Genomic DNA, 21,491 nt, shown 5'->3' with positions numbered 1-21,491 from the left:
GAAATTTGACATTGCTCTTTTGGACTGTAGCTTTTGCGTTGTTCTAAAGAGGTCTGATTCTTTGTTGCCTGTTTTTCTGGATGCTTTTCGGGTTGTCCCTATCCCCATTATTCTAAAGTTTCACGATGGTAGGCTTTTCTCATCCATTGTGCTGAACCCCTGGTTCCTGAGGCTATTCCTGTGTTCTGTGCAAACAGTTGGCTTGGCTCTTATGCACCCCCTCTCCGCAAGTATGTAGGATTCTTCGTTCTTTGCTCTGTTGAGAGTTGCCACCTCTCCAGCTCCCCAGATTTTGGCAGTACCTCTGGTAGGGTGTAGCCTTCTTTCCTTTTTCCTTGTCTTTGTAAGTTTATTTTTTATTCATCTAGTGCTATCTTTATGGGATTGGAGGAAAGATCAGAAATTAATGTTTGGATTCAACCTGCCATGTTTAACTGGAAGACCAGATTAACTGACTTTCCTTCCCTACTACCGGTGCATAACACAGTGAGTTGTTGCCGCAAGACTTCCCAGACAGATGGAGAGAAGAGAGGAGAAAAAGGGGGAAAGAAGCTGTTTAATCCTTTCTCTTTTGCTCCGTCTTTCACTGAAACTGTGTATCATGACACATGTACTTGGTAGGAAACTCTAATTTCCAGTCACATCTCTATTCACACAGCCTGGTGGTGACGTCACTAGGGGGCGCTGATGGGCACACTTACTCTGCTTGGAGAGGGATTTCCCTGTGATGGTGGGAAGGAGTAGGATTATTGTTTGTTGAATGTTTCATTTTGTTTCTGAAGTTAGATGGAAAGAAGAGGCCTATGGTCTACCTGTGACTCATCACCGTTCTAGGCACTGGGCTGCGGAAACCCACATATTTTCTTATCATAAATGGGAAGAAACTGAGCAAGCTAAATATTATAAAGCTAACAATTCTTCCAAAAGTAATTTAGGGATTTAATGCAATCCCATTTAAAATTCTGACAGAATCCTTTACAGAATTAGATAAAATGATTTTATGATCATTTGCAAAAATAGAGACAATAATACTGAGGAATATTTTAAGAAGCAAGATTACCTGTCAGCTCTGATGCTTTTCTCTGTCACTCTTCGACATCCAATCCATGACAGAATCTACCTCTGGAAGATATCTCCAGTCCATCATTCACTCCATCACCACATCCACTGCCTTAGTCCAAGCTGGCCCCATTGCTGTAATATCCTGCTCGCCTACCTTCCCAATTATTGCCAGTACCACCCAATCTGCTCCCTACTTAGCGGCCATATAAGGTCCTCTCTCTCCTGCCCCAACCTCTTCAGTAGCTTCTCATTGTTCATCTCCCTCCACCTTCTTCCTTGCTCATTTTGTAACTGCTTCTCATTCATTCATTCCACATTATTTATTTAGAGGCTTTCAATGTGCCAGACAATGAGCTAGGCCCTGAGGAGATAATGAACAAAATCAGACTTGATTCCTGTCAGTGCCATAGGGGTTTTAAAGGCAAACACAATAAGCACACACACAAAAAGATTCAAGTATGTTAGTCATTAAACCAATGCCAATTTAAAAATATGAGATTAATTTTTTATAACCATTAATTGGCAAAACCCAAACAGAACACGTTAAATGCTGAGGAGGCTGGGAGAAAGAGATCTATTTACTCATTATTGGTAACATGGTGAACTGATACAAATATGTTGGAGAAGAATCTGGCAAAATGTCTTAAGAGCGCATAAAAAGTGCATATCCTTTGATCAGGCTGTCTTATTCTTGGGAAACTATTTCAAGGAAATGATTCAAAGGAAGGACAAAGGGTGGAAGAAGACTTTACTGCAAAGTTTTTTTTATTGTGGGGCACCTGGGTGGCTCAGTTGGTAAGTGCCCAACTCTTGATTTTGGCTCAGGTCATGATCTCAGGGTCCTGGGATCGAGCCTCGTGTCAGACTCCACGCTCAGTGGGGAGTCGGCCTGAGGATTCTCACTCTCTCACTCACCCTCCCTCTGCTCTCTTGCTCTCTCCAATAAATAAATCTTTTTTAAAAAGCTTCTTTGTTGTAGTGCTTTCTATGTTAGCAAAAGACCTGACATCACCTAAATGTTCAATAAAAGAACAGACAGGTGGTTTAGAGCAAGCTGACGTAACAAATTATGACTATGGAAACAAAACCAAATGCACAAAGTAGGATGCAATGTTTCCAAATGTGCCACTCTGTATGTGGATGAACATATGAAGAAATGAGAGTTGTTGCAAACGTTAGAGTGGTGGTTTTTTATGTGATTGGATTTAAAAGCTCATAACTTTTAAATAACATGACCCAATGGAAAAGATGGCTGAGTTTCATTGTAACAGTAACTCTGGTTCTGTAGACTGTATTTCCCAGTGGCCATGTTTATATTTTAGGCAATGTGTCGTCAAATGAAACAAAAATAATTGGCTCCTGGAAAAAAATGTTCCTTTCATCAATATGTATTTGTTAAACAGTGTTAAAACTGATACCATATCAAAAATGGAGAGTGTTGTGCAGTTTACATCGTCAAGGGACATTACAGAGTCTCTACAGGGTGGAGTCATTTGTCAAAAACCTAGCACCCTGGGGCGCCTGGGTGGCTCAGATGGTTAAGCGTCTGCCTTTGGTGCAGGTCATAATCTCCAGGTCCTGGGATCGAGTCCCACAGGGGGCTCCCTGCTCAGTGGGAGTCTGCTTTTCCCTTTCCTTCTGCCCCCACCCGTTCGTGCTCTCTCTCTCTCAAATGAATAAATAAAATCTTTAAAAAAAAAACAAACAACAAAACAACCAACAAACCTAGGAGCTGTGTTCAGAGCAAGTAAGCAAAGTGACTCAGCATCTAATCCCCTGGCAAAGACAGAGCCTGTCTCCAAACCCTGGGACATCCCTCTGAAGTGACCCTGCTGGTCACCATGTTCCTGTAAAAGACACATGGCTCCTGGACCTCTGCTGGACACTAAAGACTGCTGAGGACAGACAATGGGGAAGCTTGCTTGCATTCCTCCTAACACTCCAGGGTTCTGGAGCTCTGTTCAGGCTCAGTGAATCCAGACCTTCTCTTTCTGACTTCTAAGTTAGGATCTATGAGGAGGTCTTTGTACAGTGGGGCAAAGTTGTTCAGAATTTAGTATCGGCTGAGTCCACATTGGTACAGCAGATGCTTAAAAGATGCTTTGTGTACAAGACATTTAATTTCACTGCAGAGGAGAGAAGACTGTCTTGTGACAGCCCCCAGAAGAAGGCAAAAGGGAATCAAGAGATCTGAGCTTTGATTTTGTTTCTGAAACTCTCTGGCTATGTGATCTGAGCCCTTAACTTTGTGCTTCTGGTTTTTTCACTTATAAAATTAGGAGGTAAAACTTGCATGATCCAGCCTTAAAATGGATTTCTAGAAACTACCCAGTTGGAGGTGTTTTAAAAGGATTTCACTATTTCCAGATGGCCAGCAGAGGTTTACGGCATTACAATGGAGAGGGGATGTCCGCTTGGGCTGTCTTCTCGCCTTCCTGATTTCACCTCCCAGGGAGAGGAGTGTCATGGATATAGAGTCCTCTGTTCTCTAAGAAAGGGAACCCAGAAACAGCATTCAGAACCAGCCATCTTGCATAGCATTGAGAAGAACCACCTGTCGATGTGGCCCCCACAAGCGAGGACTGAAGGCACAAGAGCGTTACCCGATCCTCTTGTGGAACCCAGTGTGAATTCTCCAGGGCAAGTCACCCAAAGAGAACTAAAGGACAGACACCTCAAGGTGCTAACCTACCCTATAGCAGAGGTTCTCCAAGTGTCGTCTACAGACCCCTGGGGACCCTGAGGGCCTTGCAGGGGGTCTGTGAGGTGAAAACTATTTTCACAATAATACTAAGACATTTGCCACATGTTGGCGTTCACCCTGATGGTCCCAAAGCAGTGCTGCGTGATCCGCTGTCACTTAGCACCCATCCACACAGTGGCCTCCAACGATGTCAGCAGTCACTGCCAGGAACCGCGGTAAACAATGTAAAGAGTCGGCTTCACTTAAGGATGTTTTTGATGAAACAATAAAAATTATTACTATTATGTATTAGTCTCTGTATGTCTGAGTACACATTTTTCTCCCGTTCTGTGTGACTAACTGGGGATCATGCACGAAACACTTCTGTGTATACTCGGGTGCGATGACTGCCTTGAGTAAATGCTCTTGCAAGCTGGACTGTACACTTTTATTTCCATAAACATTATTTTTACTTGAATGAACCAATGACAGACAAATTATGGTTATTCAGACTGGAGAATGTGGTAGACGTTTCCTCAAAAATGAAGTGAGCCTGTCATTTCAAGGAAAACAACGGACAGGATGTGTTGCCAATGAAAAAATTAAAACTTTCAAGCAAAACTTAGAATTTTGGAAAACTTGTTTCTGTCATTATGAATCTGGTAGCTTTCCAATACTTAAACACGTTTCTGATGAGACTGGAAGTGATACTAATGAATGTGATTTTTTGATATTGTATAATGGAAAGTCTCGACATCTGGACCATCTGTGTAACTTGGTAAACCAGTATTTTCCAAACGACCATTGTATGATGTTACAAAATCATTCATTTGTAAAAGATTCATTCAAAGTGTAAAGTAAAGCAATGCATTTTAATATAACAGAGTACAAGTTGGTTTCATGTTCTACATTGTAATTATCTTTTAAGAAACTACCCTTTGTAGGGATACCTGGGTGGCTCAGTCAGTTAAGCGTTTGCCTTCAGCTCAGGTCATGATCCCAGGGTCCTGGGATGGAGCCCCGCATCAGCTCCCTGCCCAGTAGGGAGCCTGCTTCTCCCTCTCCCTCTGCTGCTCTCCCTGCTTGTACTCTCTCTCTCTGTGTCAAATAAATAAATAAAATCTTAAAAAAAACAAAAGAAACTACCCTTTGTAGAGTTTTGGTATAGTATCAAAGAAGATTATCTATAATTAATGAAAAAGTTATTAAAATATTCTTCCTTTTTCCAATTATAGATCTGTGTGAGATAGAATTTCTTTACATACTTCAACCAAAAAAACATACCACAACAGGTTGAATGCAGAGGCAAATATGAGAACCTAGGTGTCTTCTAATTAAGTCAGATATTAAAGAGATTTGCAAAAATGTAGAACAATGATGCTCTTTCACTAAATTTCTTTTGTTTTAGACAGTATAGTTATTTTCATAAAATATGTTAACATGTAATGAGTTTATTATTGCTAATTCATTATGTTACTCTTTAATTAATAAGTACTATTTTAAAACTTGTTTTAATTTTTGATAAGTTGAATTTTGATAGACACAACCCATAGAAGCAAAAGGATGTTCGAGTTCTCAGTAATTTTTAAGCATGTAAAAAGCATCTTGAAATTAAAAAGCTTGAGAGTTGCTGCTCTGAGATCCTTGTGGACAAAGTGGTGTTTGGGATGAGCAATAATAATGGGGTGGGGGACTTGATATTTATCAATTTGCACTATTGTCAGGAAGCATCATGGCTTAATTGGGCTTCACGGCAAGGGTCGGTTGTCAAGACAAGATCATCCCTGCAGCAGCAAAAGGAAAGTCATCTATTACTTAAGATTAGTAGAAATCACTTCTGCCAGCATCGAATTTTCAAAGTCCTTATTAGACACTCTCTGTGTCCTTCCAATCGGCTCCAATCCTCTGAGTCCCTTTCCTTCTAAGGAAGGTCTAGTCTATGATTCCTCAACAGTATTGGCCATGGTGACTAGCTGGGAGCTAGAAATCTGCCTCCCAGGTCTCAGTGAACGCTACTCTGAGTTTGACAATCAGTACACAGTACTTGGGAAGGCACCAGGCACTTCCAAGGCACTAAGAATGAAAGATGAGCGTGTCATGGCTTTTGTCCTGGAGGACTGCTCTGTCTGATGGAGAAGAAAGACTCTTTAAGAAATAATTACAGTCCAATGTGATAAACGCTCCTCTGTACATAGTGACCAAATTTTTCCAACCCAAATTTAAGACACACCGACATCTGACAATGGAACAATCCTGGGGGATCTAGAGCACATGCCTGCTTTATTAAGAAACTCCCAAAACTCCACAGAAATTCTGTATAGATTTGTACTTGATTTGGCCCAAAGACCCAGAAACAATGGTCTGTGCTCCCCCCCCCCCCAAATTCTGGGGAATAATAGTGTCAGAACAGAATAGCACAAGAAGCTCCTTAGGATTACGGATGAGTAATGGGCCCCTAACGTTTTATTTCCTCTGGGTTAGTGGACTGAGGCAGTGGAGGAATTTTTTTCCCATCATCCTTGCTCCAAGTGGTTTCTTCCCCCGAAACTACCCCCCCAAGGCAGAGAGTCCAACTTTGTTCACACAGGTCTCCCACACCAGCTGAAGCAGATCAAGCTGAATCCCAGAGTGAGAAGAATGAACTAGTAAGAAGCTTCTAAGATCCCAAGTCTTGATTACATGTGGGTAAAATTAAACAATAGGGCTCTTGATCTGCCAAGTCCCCGCTGGGTGGGCTGCCTGGGGACTATGGAGGCTCTGGTCGGGACTAGGTCTTCTTAAGTCCCAACCATGTACCCTTTGCTCCCCCTTTTTTGGGGGGGGGTTTGACCCAAATCCCTCTTTTTAATCTCTTTCTCCCAGTTCCACTCATCTTTCCCAGCTGTGGCAACTCCAAAGTGAAACGAACAAGAATAAAACAGACAACGAACAGAAAAATCATGCTGAGTGCCACACACCAACAGCCACCCACAGTCAGAGAGAAGGAGCGTCACTGGGTCTTAAAGGCAGCCCAACTGAAAGGCAGGACAAGGAGCCTGACAAATCCCTTTCAAATCTTGGATTCACTACTAACTTACATCTGACTAAGGACAAGTCATGACATCTCCCTGAAATTCAGTGAGCTCATCCACAAATGCAGGGTATTCTGAGGTTTAAATGACATATGTAAAAATGGTTGGCACACGATAGGTCCACTATTCACTGTTAGAATTTTCACATTTTTGTGTGTGATTATTCAATAAACGCCTGTCTCCCCACAAATCTCTAAGTTGTATGAGAATATGGGTTGTATCTTTTTTTTTTGCTCACTATTATATCGCTAGAGCTTAGCATGGTGCTGGCACATGCTAGGCATTTGTTGAGACGATGGTACGATAAAAGCAGGTTGGTAGGGTCCTGATTAAGGATCTTCTCTAAAATAGCAAGTTTGGGGCCTCCTAACAACTCCCATGGATTGGAATTAGCTATCTGGAGCATGGTGTCATGAAGGATTCTAAGGTGGTATCTGGAATCCGTAGGGAAAGGGTATGCAGATAGATTACCAACATGATTGAGGATGTTGAATGTTTGTTGACCTTGATCTGTGGAGTCAAGAGCAGGTCCCTCTCGCCAGCTATTTCCAGCACAGACAGACCTATTGTGTAATTCATGGATAGAGCCTCTTTAGGGGGACTGAGGTTACCAAATGCATGACCCTAGGAATATTTTTTTAAACCACAGATTAGAACAACGCTATGCAACGAAAGCTCAAAGCATACCAGTATTACGTCTGCTAGTCTTGACGAATTCACTGCCTGGGAATGTGTATTTCATGAGTCAGCTGGTAAAAGCAAATAGATCTGACATACTTCGGCTGGTGCACCCTACAACCAGACAGAACTTCACCGTGCGCCTTCCCCCAGTCCATGACGTAGCCACTCTACTCACGAGGATAATCCTTTGGGTGGGTCTTCTCGGACCAATTCCCATAGAATGTGAGTCTGTACTTGGCAGTTCCACAGGCACAGCAGTCTAAGATTGGTTTGTCGGTCACCCCGTCAAACATGGAATCTGAAACAGGGAAATCACTAGGTTAGGAAACAAATGTGGGTCACTTACAAGGCATCGCCATCTTGGTCTTGTCCTGTCCTTAAAGCTTGGAAAAAGATGGGGTGCAGTTTTCATTGACTAATAACACCCAGAACCAGGTCACTACTTGGGCTATAAAGGATTTTTATATACCTCTAAGTATGGTCATTATATTCTGCAAATAAAAGAGACTCAGAACTTTTGCTCTAACAATGTGAGGAGACCTGTGGGACCAACAAGGCTGAATATTTAGGAAGCCAGGGATAAAATTTACTCAGTTATCCTTTTTCCCCCACAATAGGATTTTTCCACTAAATTTTAAGAGGAATACGCATGTGTGCGTTTTCTCTAAGCAATGTTCTCTGGGGCCAAACTGCCAGGACCAGAAGGAGCAGCTTTGCAGAGGAGCAGTGAGAATAAGCAGACAGACAGAAAGGACTGCTGAAAATTATTGTAAAAAGTGCATATATAGTCACATCCCTTCTTATCAAGCTTTCGGAGATTTGGGAGGGGTGGGGGTTTAGGACTATTTGGTAAGTTCAGGTTTACTTCTGAGCACAGGAGCTGCCAGGAAAAACTTAACAAGATTCCCTCTCTGCCCCCATTTTTATCTGTGAATAGCTGATAAGTGGGGAAAGAGAGATTACATGAATAAATGCAGTATTTCCGATTGTCAAGCCCACAATCCTAACTGTGCATTGTTGCTTCCAGTCTGTTCTGCTTCCGGCAAGACGAAAACAATGGCTACAGTTGCAACTTGCTTCAGCTGCTTTTTCTTTGATTTCTCCAGTGGTATTAACATAAAGGTTCTTTTTTTTTTTTTTTTTTTTGGCAAGTTGGACATGTATTCTTAAATATTACATAAAGAGCAGCGACACTATAAAAATCTGTTTGAGTGTCAGGAAGAGCATTTTACAAGTGTTCCTTATGGAATTCACTGGGTTCCTTTGGTTTGAACATGCAAAAGCACTGATGGGTAGAAGTGAATTCTGCGCTCTAGGATGGAGACAAAAGTATGGAATACAGTAATAATAACTACATGGTATAGAGTCCTTGTAGGTGCTGATCTCTTTCCATGCACTGTCTCATTTAATCTGAGCAATCGTAGGAGGTAAGTACTTTAGTTAACACCATTTTGCAGATCAGTACACTGAGGCAATTAGGTAACCAGTGCAAGGTCACGGGCTTAGTAGGTGTTGCAGGCAGAACTGGAACTCAGGCCTTTCTGAGTTCAGAGCCCAGGCTCTTAATCTTTGTGCTGTATCACTCCAGGAAAGACCTTCTGCTGGATAGGTCTGCATAAACACCAATGAGAATAATTTGTGTGTGTGTGTGTGTGTGTGTGTGTGTTTCTCTTTATGCTTTTTCAAGTGAAGGCTGGTGCATTTAAAAAACGACCTCCCCATACAGCTCCAGGATTTCTAAATGGCACCAAGGAAGAGGTCTGAAACCACCCAAAATAGAAATCACTGTTTGGCTATTTTTTTGGTACACTTGGAAGAGTGTACAAACATCCATTGTATAGACATCCATTGTCTGCTTAGGAGCAGGCTCTCCATTGCTTAATGCATATGAAACCCAGGTACCATTCCTGCATCAGCCACTTTGATAGTTAAGGGACAAGCCCTATTGAATGTATTTCAGGAAAGGTAGTGTAAATTAGGAACTCCTAAAGATTTTTTCCTTTTACATTACCATTACTATTATTATGACCAACTGTATTGTAAAAGAACTAAATTAGTTTTGAAAAAGGAATTCCAAGCTAAGAGATACACGTTGGGGTTCCAATTGTAACTCCCAGGTGCTATTTGATGAGGGAGCAATGTCTCAAAAAACCCAAATAAGGCAAACTGGTAGCTTTACCTTCTCAAAAGGGCTTTTAGATATGCGTAGTAAACTTAAAGATATATTCAGAAGTTCAGGGGAACACACTTACAATAAACCTTTCGGAATTCCAGAGGAAAATTAGCTTTTATCGAAAAAATAGGGCTCTAAGTTTGAAACTAAAACGAGACATACTGTTCCCTATGAGGAAAAGCCTATTGAAAAGGAACCAGGTTTTCAAAGGGCGGGGATGAAGAGAGGTAACTCACCCCTCTTCTGCTAACCGCAATGGGGTCTCTGCCCAATAAGGGGGACTTTCGGCCGTGCTGATCTCCCCAGCTGCCCCCCTCCCCATTTCTACTCTCCATCCATTAGCTTCTTCCTTTTCAGCTCTCCCCTTAGTCTTCCTTTTCTCCTTATCCCTTCTCTCCCACATTTTCCTCCCTTCTCTGCGTTCCCTCTCTGTCTCTCTCACTTCATTGTTTGTGACATGGTATTAATGTATTGCATGGTGCACTGGGTGTTATACGCAAGTAATGAATCATGGAACTTTACATCAAAAACTAGGGATGTACTGTATGGTGACTAACATAATATAATAAAAAAATATTATTATAAAAAAAAATAAAGTGAGCCTGGGTGTGCATGTGTTATTACAGGTCCCCTTTTTGAATATTTTATGTTTCTCTGTTCCTAATTGTAAGTAACTTAATGTTTTATGTTTCTTTTAAAAAATAATGATTGCCATTGCCTTTTATCTTTGCAGTTGTTACTTTACCCCTATGGATGAACAGCTTCAACTGGGAAAAAATACTCGATGCTAGTTTCTTTCTCCCCTTCCTTGATAGATTTGATTTGACTCAAGGAAGCAGAGGATGTAAAGACCTTAATGAAAAATGTAGGGATAATTAAGTAGGCATACACATTTAAGAGCAATCCCTTTGCTCTCTGCTTACAAATTAAAGACTTTCTTAATGTGATCTGCTTTGCTATTTGTGGGATTTCCTCTTGGGTTTACTATCTCCGGGGATGGTCTACAACTTCACGTAATGATCCTTCAGCCCAGGGCCTGCAGAAGCTTTTTTTTGGCCACAAAGTTGCTATTGGAAAACAGTCTTTTTACAAATAGGCATGTTTAGTCATTTTGATAGGATCTCCGCTTCAGAAGTGATAACCAACAGAAACTCGCCAGCCATTTGATTGACGCCGCCTCTGCCAAATTTAGCATATTTGTGTGGTTTCACACAACTTCAGGGCTAAGGCTCTGGCAACTGCACTCTAGTTAATGATTGCTGTCCCTATGCAGGGGGTGACAGCAAAGTGTTTCCTGAGAACCCTCAAATCGGGGAAAATAAGACTGTCCTCTGAATGTCAAATGAACAAAACCAGACCACAGTAGCTGTGATTAGCCATCTGTGGGTGTAGACTGAGAGGTGGCTTCTAAATGTGTTATCCAGGACACCCTGAATCTAACTTGCGGGACCTGGATGTCATCTCATGGAGACAGGGCAGGAAGGGGACCGTACTTTAGGAACAAAGAGCCTCAACAGTCAAGATGTTCTGTGCTTGCAAAAAGGCTGAGTGAACTTGTGGACAATTAAATACAAAAAGGGAAACCCCCAAAGCCATGTGTGGTCATGTCCACCTGGAAGCTGACCAGGGACCTGGCCCCCCAGTTCTAGCTCTCTGGCCCCAATGGCAGGTCTAACTCTAAGGCAGGGCATCCAATTCTCTCCCTCTGCTCTTTCTATGCTTTCCGAGCCTTCTTCCACATAGGACCTAGTTTCTGCTCTTGCTTATCCAGAGGGAGCTATGCTTTGCTACGATGCATTGAAATGCAGACCCTTCAACAGAAAGGCAGTGGTTAACAGCACTGGCTCCTAGATCCCAATCCTGCTCTCGACCACTGGCTGTATGACGCTAAGTGAGCTTTTCAAACTTTCCGTGTCTCAGACTTCTCATCTATAAAATAGAGATGATCTAACAGTCTTCACCATATAAGGCTGTTGTGAAGTGCTTAGAATAGTGCCTGGCATATAGAAAGCACTTGAAAAATATTAGCTATTATTATTATTTTCCCAGAAGACCCTTATGAACCTTTCTTTTTCTTAATAGCTTATGATTTGCTAGAATTGGAGACGATTATTTCTCTGAAAATGCTAACTGCTCTAAATGCAAATGAAAATTCTGCAAAAATTAATAGAAATTAGACAGTTAAGATATATAACTGTAGAACATTTTCTATTTTTATTTAGTTCTCTAATGACTTGTGAACACATTCAGATGTTTAAGGTCTTAATGTTTTACGATAGATTAATAAACAAGCTTTCGGATACAGATAACAATAGCTAACACTTATATATACATATATGGCATTTACTATGTGCCAAGGAGGCACTCTACTATTTTATATATATACTAAGTCACATGGCTGGGAAGGGCAGAGGGAGGATTCAAACCCAGGCTGGATCTGAATGCCGGCCTCTTCTCTGACCTGCCAGTCTACTTGATCTCCATGAGCTTTGTTAGAGGGCCGTCAACCCAAGGAGAGGGCTTCGATAAGCTAGCACATCTAAGGGCCATGTCCTTGAATGCGGTAAACTCGTAAGGTTAATACTCCCTTGGCAATCCCACCTCCCGCTTGTCTTTCTAGAGAAAATCCCATGTTGCTCAGGTGTCACACAAGTTCTGCCGGCGATTATTTCAGAGAACTGCTACAGACATCTTAAAGGTACACAATTGTGCATTTCTTAATTAAGTCCTGTGAATTATTCCAAGGAACCTCTTTAGAATAATCACTGTTTCACAAAAATAAGAAGACGACACCAATATAAGGTACATTATCTCCTACCCAGGGAACCAAGCTGAGTAATTAGAGCTTAAGGCGGATCCAATTACCCACCGCACACAGCCAGATTAAAAATCAGTGCTATACAAGGAAGCACAACCTGGAGCAGCTCAGAAAGCCCCGTCACCTAATTCCTGCTGCTGGATGGTCGGACTGAATGAACCCCCTTCCATTTATCCAGCCCCTCCTCCACCTGCAGGCCTTACCTTGTTCACAAAGTTTCTTGGTCAGAGAGCCCTCATCTTGGAAATAAATGATGCGTTTCTGTACGATGCTGGCCCTGTCGGGAAAGAAGACACGAGCACAGTGATGAGGGGAGCAGGTTCGAGGGATGTCAGATCCTGGCCTGGCCACCTATGGCTCTGCGGCTTTGCGAGAGTCACCCCCACACTCTGGGCCTCAGTTTGTTCACTGGAAAACTGGCATTCATAACAATGCATACCTCATGGGATTGCTCTGAGAGCTAAATAAAAAAACATGTATGTCAAGAGCAGAGCACATACTTAGAAACCACTCAATAAATATTAGTTATCATACTCTCGGTGGTGGCGCTAATATTACTGTTAAGGCAAGAAAGTGAACTAATGGCATTTTCAGTAACTTTTCTCAATGGCTCATTTTATTCTAGTTTTGTATCAAATGATTGAAGCCATTTATAGACCCACCAAATTCAAATCAGAAAAGCATGTCAAGTCCTCTTCCTGAAGGGGGAAAAAAAGAATTAAAAAATGTATTTTGATTTGTTCTGAAAATGTCATTCTCTATCTTTCCTGAAAGTCTAGACGAAACTGTCTCCTACATTCTGAACAAAGACAATTTCAGCTGTTGTATCTCTCTCTTAAACATGTCAAACACAGGATCTTAGAATCTGGAAAGAATACTTGGAGGTTGAAAAATTACTTCTGGCCAGCACACATTTTCCCTTTAATCTAGGACTGCACAGACAGACTCCTTCTCCTTTAACCCACTCTGCTGTGTATTTTCAGCTCATCTCGCAGACATTGAACCCTGAAACCCAGTGTTCCTATAATGTGAAGTCTGCAACAGTTAACAATGAAACGGTCGGTACCAGTGGATTTTGAACCCTTTCTATTGATTTTCTTCAGCAACGCTACTCAATTAAAAGGTAATTTTTACTTTGATTGGCCCTATTTCACAGAGAAAGGGATCCCTTGGCTCCATTACAGCTAGGCACACTAAAGGACTGTTAGGGTCACGTGATTTGCCCTGTGTCATACGACTGCAGACCCAGGCAGGGGCCCATGTCTCCATGGCTCTACAGAATACGGAGGCGGCTTTCTCGATGGCGTGGGCCTAGGCCAAGATTACTTTCCAAAGAAACATCTACTCTACACCCAGTCTTGCACAAAAGAATAAAATTCAGACCAGCCCACAGATGTCTTTTATAGTCTTTCTTTACCCAAGAGAGATGAGATGTTGAAATAAATGAATGAAATATGCTTCTTGTTTCCGAAAAGCTACTTTGATCGTTGATCCATTCTGTTGACCATCAAACAGAAAGTTTCCTCAGGCCAAGAAAACTCTTTTGAGAACACTCATCCCAAAGCCAAATGACAAAGCCTTTTGTTAGTCAGAGCATCCCATTATCTACCATTTTGGAGTGTTCCCCACCAAGAAGTGCCTCAGAGACCCCTGTGGAGGGTGAGGTGAAGGACTTGTGGGAAGTAGCCCAGGCTTGGCATTCTTGCTTCAACTAAAGGCTTCATCTTCTTTCCTACCAAAGTGGCCTCCTCCCCCATTTGCCTTCCTGTAATATTTATTGGTATATTTTCAACCAACAGTTGTTGGAGGCCTACTTAGTGGCCAGACACTGGCCAGGGACACCGTCATGAATAAGCCAGATGGGGCCGCTTCCCATTCTCAAAGTTGACAGCATAGTGGGCAGAAAGCACTATACAGTTAATCATTTAACGTGACGGTGATTAAGTGCTGAACAGAGAAGTCCCCAGGGTGTGGGGGAGTATAACACAGGGGGCCCTGACCAAGCCAGGAAAGACCCCCCCCCTCACCCTAGAAAAGAAGGCTTCGATTGGAAAGAGTAGGAGCTTACTAGGGCAAGTGGGAGGGAGAAACAAAGAGGACATCCTTTCAAGATCCTTGAGATGGGATTAAGTCAGGGAGGTGGTGTGAGATGAGCCGGGGAGTACACAGGGCTACACGACCCGAGTCTGCAGGGAGATGGCATTTTACACTAAGCTTGGTAAGATCTCTTTGATAAGTGCGTCCTAAGAAGTGAGATAATCAGATCTGCTCTTTTAAAAAGAGCACTTGGGGGGGGGGTGCACGGGTGGCTCAGTCAGCTAAGCGTCTGCCTTCAGCTCAGTACTGATCCCAGGGTCCCGGGATCGAGCCCTGAGACAAGCTCCCTGCTCAGTGGGGAGTCTGCTTCTCCTTCTCCCTGGATCCTTCCCCCTGCTTATGCTCTCTCTCTTTCAAATAAATATATAAAATCTTAAAAAAAATACAAAGAGCACTTGGGGGTGCCTGGGTGGCTTAGTCTGTTAAGTATCCAACTCTTAATTTTGGTTCAGGTCATAATCTCAGGGTTGTGCCTAAGATTCTCTTTCTCTCTCTCCCTCTGCCCCTCCCAACCTCTTCCCTTCTCTTAAAAAAAAAAAAGTAAATAAAAATTAAAATAAAAATAAAAAAAGCACTTGGGCCTTAGAGTAAAAATGAGTTGGTGGGTCATTGCAGTGTAGAGTTCCCAGGCAAATTAAATTTTACTTCAACAAAATTCACTTGGGGTGCCTGGCTGGCTCAGTCAGTTGGGTGTTGGACTCTTGGTCTCAGCTCAGGTCTTGATCTCAGTGTCTTGAGTTCAAGCCTTGCATTGGGCCCAGCATGGAGCCTACTTAAAACAGAACAAAACAAAATTCTCTTGCTAACATAGTATGAAAACCCCTGATCTATAGGATAAAATATAAAATTACCACTGTATTCAAGGGTTTTCATAAAATGTTCCCAAGCGCCCTTCTGACTTCATTTGTGTCCATTTTGTGCCATGCTTCCTGGGTTCCAGAGTTTGAGAAGTTTATTCCCCTTATCTGAACACCTCTTCCACTCTACTAGGTCCTTGCTGGTGCTGTTTCCTCTCCCAGAATTTCCCCAAATCTGCCTTTGTTAGCATCTGTAACAAGTACTCTGAATTTTCTTCCTTCTGTGAATAAGAGAACGACGGCAAAGGCTATGATCACACTTACAAAACTTAAATCCCCCCAAATTTTCACAAGTATAATAGTAAAAATATGGGCGCCAAAGACAGAAAAGATGTATTTCCTATAAGATATTTTCATTTCCTTCATGCCTTGTTTTATGAAGTCTATGATGGCTTACTCTCTCTTTTTGATAATAGTTCTAATTTCTGAGCCCCATCTATGTGTCATCCACTGTGTTAGGGAGGCCCTTTATGTACAGTACCTTATATATCTTATGTTTTACATATATTACAGCTCCTCAAATTCTTTCCTCATCCAAAACCCTTGGGTTAGATGCATTTTTGAATTCAGAGTTTTTCAGACACTGGAAAGTTAAGATGATAATATACTATTAACATCCCCATAATCAAACCCATCAATACTCTGCAGCAAAATCTAAGAATATTCATAATAAGACAGCAAATAAAAACTTTAAATAGCTTCCTGTCAGTTTAGGTCAACTTTAGCAAACTTGTCAAAATGCTCTTATTTTTAGAAGGATTAAGATGAAGGTTTGCAGCTATTTTCCCCTTTACCGGTGACGATGACCGAGATGGGGGTGGGGGTAAGTAACATGCTCAACGTTTTGATGTTTCCCCTGTCCACCTCCAAAGCTCATGTCCTGTCCTACGCCCAGCATGGCCGTAAGGCGTTAAAGATGGTCACATATAAAAAGTATAATTGGGCTGTGAGGTGAGTGTTATTATGAAATGTAACCTCAAATTGACTTTCCTTGGATCCATTTTAGCATCTCATGGAATATACCCTGAAGAACTGAGACTTTGTTGGGTCTCCCTGCAGCCTGGGTCATGATCACCTGAGCTCTCCCTGAAAACTGAGCATACATCTTCCTGCCCATGCTCGGCCAAACCTCTGGATCATGCCCTTTGGATTTCAAACTCTGTGCAGATCAAATGTGGGATACAAGGCTTGTTCTGATCTGACTTCCTCTTTATCTAATCCCTCCTGAGCACTCTGTCCAAGCCATACCCTATATTTGCCTTCGCAATCTCCGCCCCTGGGCCTCTGTCCATGGAACTCCTGTCGTTTTCTGTGACTCCTCAACACACATATTAGCATACCACACACACACACACACACACACACACACACACACACACACACACACACACAGTTACCCAGAACTCATACCCACAAAGATTGGTTTCTTGACTGGCTGCTTGGTTGGGTGCTCTTCCTATGAGCCACAGCCTCTTGGGTTTCTCCTACACAGCACTTAATAACCTGGACTTTAACTGCCTATTTACTTTTCTATCTCCTGTGTTAGTTTATAAGCTTCTTGAGAGCAGGAACTGTATCTTTCTTACTCCTCTTGATGTTAGTATTGTTGTAGTCCTGGGATTCAAGGAGAAGGAACAGAGTTTGGGGAAAAGGAGAGAATTAAAGATTGAGTGGTCTGTAGGGCATGATGGTGACCTACCTAGTGGACCTTAGACACAGGGATCTGTAACTCAGGAGGGATGTGAGGGGTGGGGAGCAGAGGCATGTGAGTCACTGGAGCAGAAGGAAGAGGTGAAGCTTCTGAAGCAGCAGATGTCACCCAGGGCAAGTGTGCAGAGTGAGAAGAGTCAGGTTGAACCCAGAACTCTGGAGAAGACCAACATTCACCTGCAGTTATGCCGGCAGAGACCAAGATTTGGTACGCTTGGTTGCAAAAGATGTTTCTTTTTTCTTTTTTTTCTTTTTTTAAAGATTTTATTTATTTATTCAACAGAGATAGAGACAGCCAGCGAGAAAGGGAACACAAGCAGGGGGAGTGGGAGAGGAAGAAGCAGGCTCATAGTGGAAAAGCCTGATGTGGGGCTCGATCCTATAACGCCGGGATCACGCCCTGAGCCGAAGGCAGATGCTTAACCGCTGTGCCACCCAGGCGCCCCAAAAGATGTTTCTTTTTATTCCTCATCTGGTCAACTCCTGAGAAAATTTATATTCTGAGAAAATGCATTTCATTTTGAGTCTGTTCCCATCAAAAGTATAAAACTAAGCTGAGATTTATAAATCATACTATAGTTCAGAAAAATAATAGCTTTACAAGATGAGAAAGCTGTCAGTAAGAATTCCCTTAGCATTTCAAAATGACAAATTTCTCCCGTTCTGTGTTGCAATTTGGCAGTCCTGTTGCATAGCATTTATACACTGATACCCTGAATGCTCTCTTATCATGAGAGAGTGTGTTAAGGAAATCTAAATTAAATTTCTCAGTATGTTAGCTTCTCAAACTTTGGAATATTGAGGTTCTAAATAACTTACTAATCATTTCAAAAGTTTTCTTTTAAGCTCAAAGTGGTGGAGCATTTCTAGAAACGCCATCCTGGATCTCTTAGATGCTTGACCCTTTTCTGTCCGCAGGGTTTATTCATTTGCTGTTATTTTTCCTAGGGGAATTTTCCAGTTGGGATAAAGTTAGAGTTTGTTAAGTTGTGGGTATGCTGTCTCAGGCTAGGCCTGGACCCCTGCTCTCACCAAAAAGGGAAAGGGAGTCATCAGAAACTGAAGGACTTGGGAGAAATCAGGCCAGGAAATGACTTAAAAATTCACATGGATCGGGGCGCCTGGGTGGCTCAGTCGTTAAGCGTCTGCCTTCAGCTCAGGGCGTGGTCCCAGCGTTCTGGGATTGAGCCCCACATCAGGCTCCTACGCTGGGAGCCTGCTTCTTCCTCTCCCGCTCCCCCTGCTTGTGTTCCCTCTCTTGCTGGTTGTCTCTCTCTGTGTCAAATAAATAAATAAAGTCTTTTAAAAAAAAATTCACATGGATCCTCAGTGCCTGGGTCACTGCTGTGGAGAGATAATTCATGTAAGTTCCTTAATACATGGGTGTTGCATGAAGTAAATATTCACTATGTAGTAGCCATCACCCTTACTGTTGTTAAATCATCATCTCCTAGCAAGTACCTGGCACATAAAAGTACTTAATAAACAGGAGCTATTATTATGATTAACATTGGGTCTGTCTCCTTGGCTTGTGGAGAGAGGAGTGAGGGTGCTGCCTTGGTCAGCTGCTTCAGGCAGAGATAACGAATGGCCAAAATGAAGCTCAGGTTTGTGGTCTCCAGACTAAGGTTGCCAAACCTCTTCCCAAGTCCAGTAAAATCCCTGCTACCGAACATTTCTTGGGGTGCTTTAAAAACTTTGTCTATGGGACGCCTGGGTGGCTCAGTCAGTTAAGCGTCTGCCTTCGTTTGGCTCAGGTCATGATCCCAGGGTCCTGGGATCGAGTCCCACATTGGGCTCCTTGCTCAGCGGGGAGCCTCCTTCTCCCTCTGCCTGCCACTCCCCCTGCTTGTGTGCATGCTCTCTCTCTCAAATAAATGAATAAAATCTTAAAGAAAAAAAGCTTGTCTATGTTCTCAGGGATGTTTCTTCATGGAAGTGGTCCAGCTTATAACCAGCGACATCAGTTCCTTCTACCAATGAAAGAACAACTCTGTGGGAGTGCCCAGAAATAAAATATCAGCGCCATAGTGTTGGTACATCATCAGGAGCTGAGGCTATCTGCCTTATTTTACTTCATGAGGATACCAAGTACAAACCTGACCACGGTCTCATGTTAAACAACAAATATTTATGGAGACTACGTGCATTCCATGATCCAAACCCTTCCCAACTTTTTATATGGCTTTAGGTGGATGTCAGGACATGACGCTATGTCCAGGAGTTAACAGGCACCCTGGCATCCCATCACAATGGGCCCATGGGAGAAGAAAAGTGAAAGCTTATCTGCAGGGCTCTATCTACAACACCCGTGAGAACTCCCTGGCTGCCCAACAGTAAGGTCATAATCTACGTTTGGGGTCACAAAGCTACAGACTCAGAGACTGGTATAGTCATCTACCATTACTGCAAAGAAGCAAGGTTAGTAACTGCCATGAGATTTTCCTGCTTAATTATCAATCATTCATAAAACATTTACTGAGGACTTATTTTGCGTCAGAAGCTTTGCTAGGAGCTGAAAATTCAAAGATGAATAAGAGACAGTGCCTTCCAGTAAGGAGATCCTAGTCCAGTGGAAGAAGAGAGAGACACGTAAAGGAAACAGGAAATCAATGTTGAGCAAAATGATGGAGGAGCCATGGGAGGCAGAAGAGCAGTGACTAACTTGGCCTCGGCAAAGCTCCAACAGGAGGCAAAGATGGTGGCCCTGAGGGTCTGAATTAAGATTGGGGCAGTGGAAATAGAGAATCTGAGGCACATGTTACAGGAAAATTTATCAGGACTGGGTAACTTACAGGACCTGGGGCAGAAAGAGGAGGTTGAGTACAAGAGAGTTTGTTTTTTCTGTCTTTAACAAAGAAACATCCAAGTCCTTCACAAATATTAACTCATTTAATCCTCCCACCAATCCCATAAAGTAGGCGCTACTATTATCCCTGTCTTACAGATGAGACAACTGTCAAAGGGAGGTAGGTTAAGTGACAGCCCATATATAAACCCCAGTGACTAGAGGGAGGGATGGTGATGTCAACCACCAAAACAGTGGACAGAAAGGGCAAGGAGGAATTGTGTGTTTTAAAAAAATTTTTTGGAATTTGTATTGAGATAATTACGGATTCACATGCAGTTTTAAGAAATAATACAGAGAGGGGTGCCTGGGTGGCTCAGTTGTTAATCGTCTGCCTTCGGCCCAGGGCATGATCCCAGGGTCCTGGGATGGAGCCCCACATTGAGCTCCCTGCTCCGCTGGGAGCCTGCTTCTTCCCCTCCCACTCCTTCTGCATGTGTTTCCTCTCTCTCTGGCTGTCTCTCTGTGTCAAATAAATAAATAAAATCTTTTTTTTTTTAAGAAATAATACAGAGAAATTGTACACTTTGTCCAACTTTACCCACTGGTAACATTTTGTAAAAGTTCAGTCTGTATAATGTTACAGTGAGGACATTGACATGGGTACCATCCACCAGACTGGAGTCTGGTAACAAAATGGTGTAATAGGATGAGATGAGGGCCAGATGAGGCCATCCTAAAGAAAGTGTGCCTCTGATAAGCTGCCACACTCTAAGAAAGAACATTCTCAAATGACTCTCAGGACACATGGTATGTTATGGGGCGCCTGGGTGGCGCAGTTGTTAAGCATCTGCCTTCGGCTCAGGGCGTGATCCCAGTGTTCTGGGATCGAGCCCCACATCAGGCTCCTCTGCTATGAGCCTGCTTCTTCCTCTCCCATTCCTGCTGCTTGTGTTCCCTCTCTCGCTGGCTATCCCTATCTCTGTCAAATAAATAAATAAAATCTTAAAAAAAAAAAAAAAGAACACATGCTATGTTAGATCCCCAACTGGGGAATCATCTACAAGTGCTATGGTGACTCAGGGGTAGCAGGTCATTTCTGGCTGGGATGAGGTGGGGGTAGAGGTGGAGTTGGAGGAATTATGGTAGGAATGAGGTCCATCAGAATAACTTCTTGGAAAGATGTCAAAGAAGCTGAGTCTGTAACCAGGGATGGGCACTTTGTAGCAGTTAGAGCTGCATGCCAGAAAGCGTCCCTTGGCAGGTCCACCATCCATGGTCCTTTTTATTTTATTTTTTTAAAAGATTTTATTTATTTATGTGTGAGAGAGAGAAGGAGCAGTGGGGAGGGGCAGATGGGGAGAGAGAGAGAAAGAGAGAGTGAAGCAGACTCCCTACTCAGCAGGAAGCCCGACACGGGACTCGGTGCCAGGACCCTGGGATCACGCCTGAGCCGAAGGCAGATGCTCAACTGACTGAGCCACCCTGGCGCCCCATCCATGGTCCTTCTATACCTAAACTGGGCTGCCAGCTCTACACAGTGCTGCATGT

General features: G+C 42.8%; 1 protein-coding gene across 2 annotated transcripts in view; it reads right to left on the bottom strand.

Moving 5' to 3' along the window:
• The window catches only part of SPON1 (spondin 1), a 253,714-nt gene that overhangs the window by 137,665 nt on the left and 94,558 nt on the right, over window positions 1-21,491 (bottom strand). For both annotated transcript variants that reach the window (XM_026486763.4, XM_057317497.1), the window contains exons 4-5: window positions 12,692-12,765; window positions 7,673-7,795 (exon numbers count right to left, since the gene is read on the bottom strand). In XM_026486763.4, the coding sequence (XP_026342548.2) occupies window positions 7,673-7,795; window positions 12,692-12,765 (197 nt within the window). The remainder of the gene's footprint in view (window positions 1-7,672; window positions 7,796-12,691; window positions 12,766-21,491) is intronic.

This window comes from Ursus arctos, unplaced genomic scaffold (assembly GCF_023065955.2).
Source record: "Ursus arctos isolate Adak ecotype North America unplaced genomic scaffold, UrsArc2.0 scaffold_23, whole genome shotgun sequence".
Lineage (NCBI taxonomy): Eukaryota > Metazoa > Chordata > Mammalia > Carnivora > Ursidae > Ursus > Ursus arctos.
This window is presented reverse-complemented; position numbering and strand designations above follow the sequence as displayed.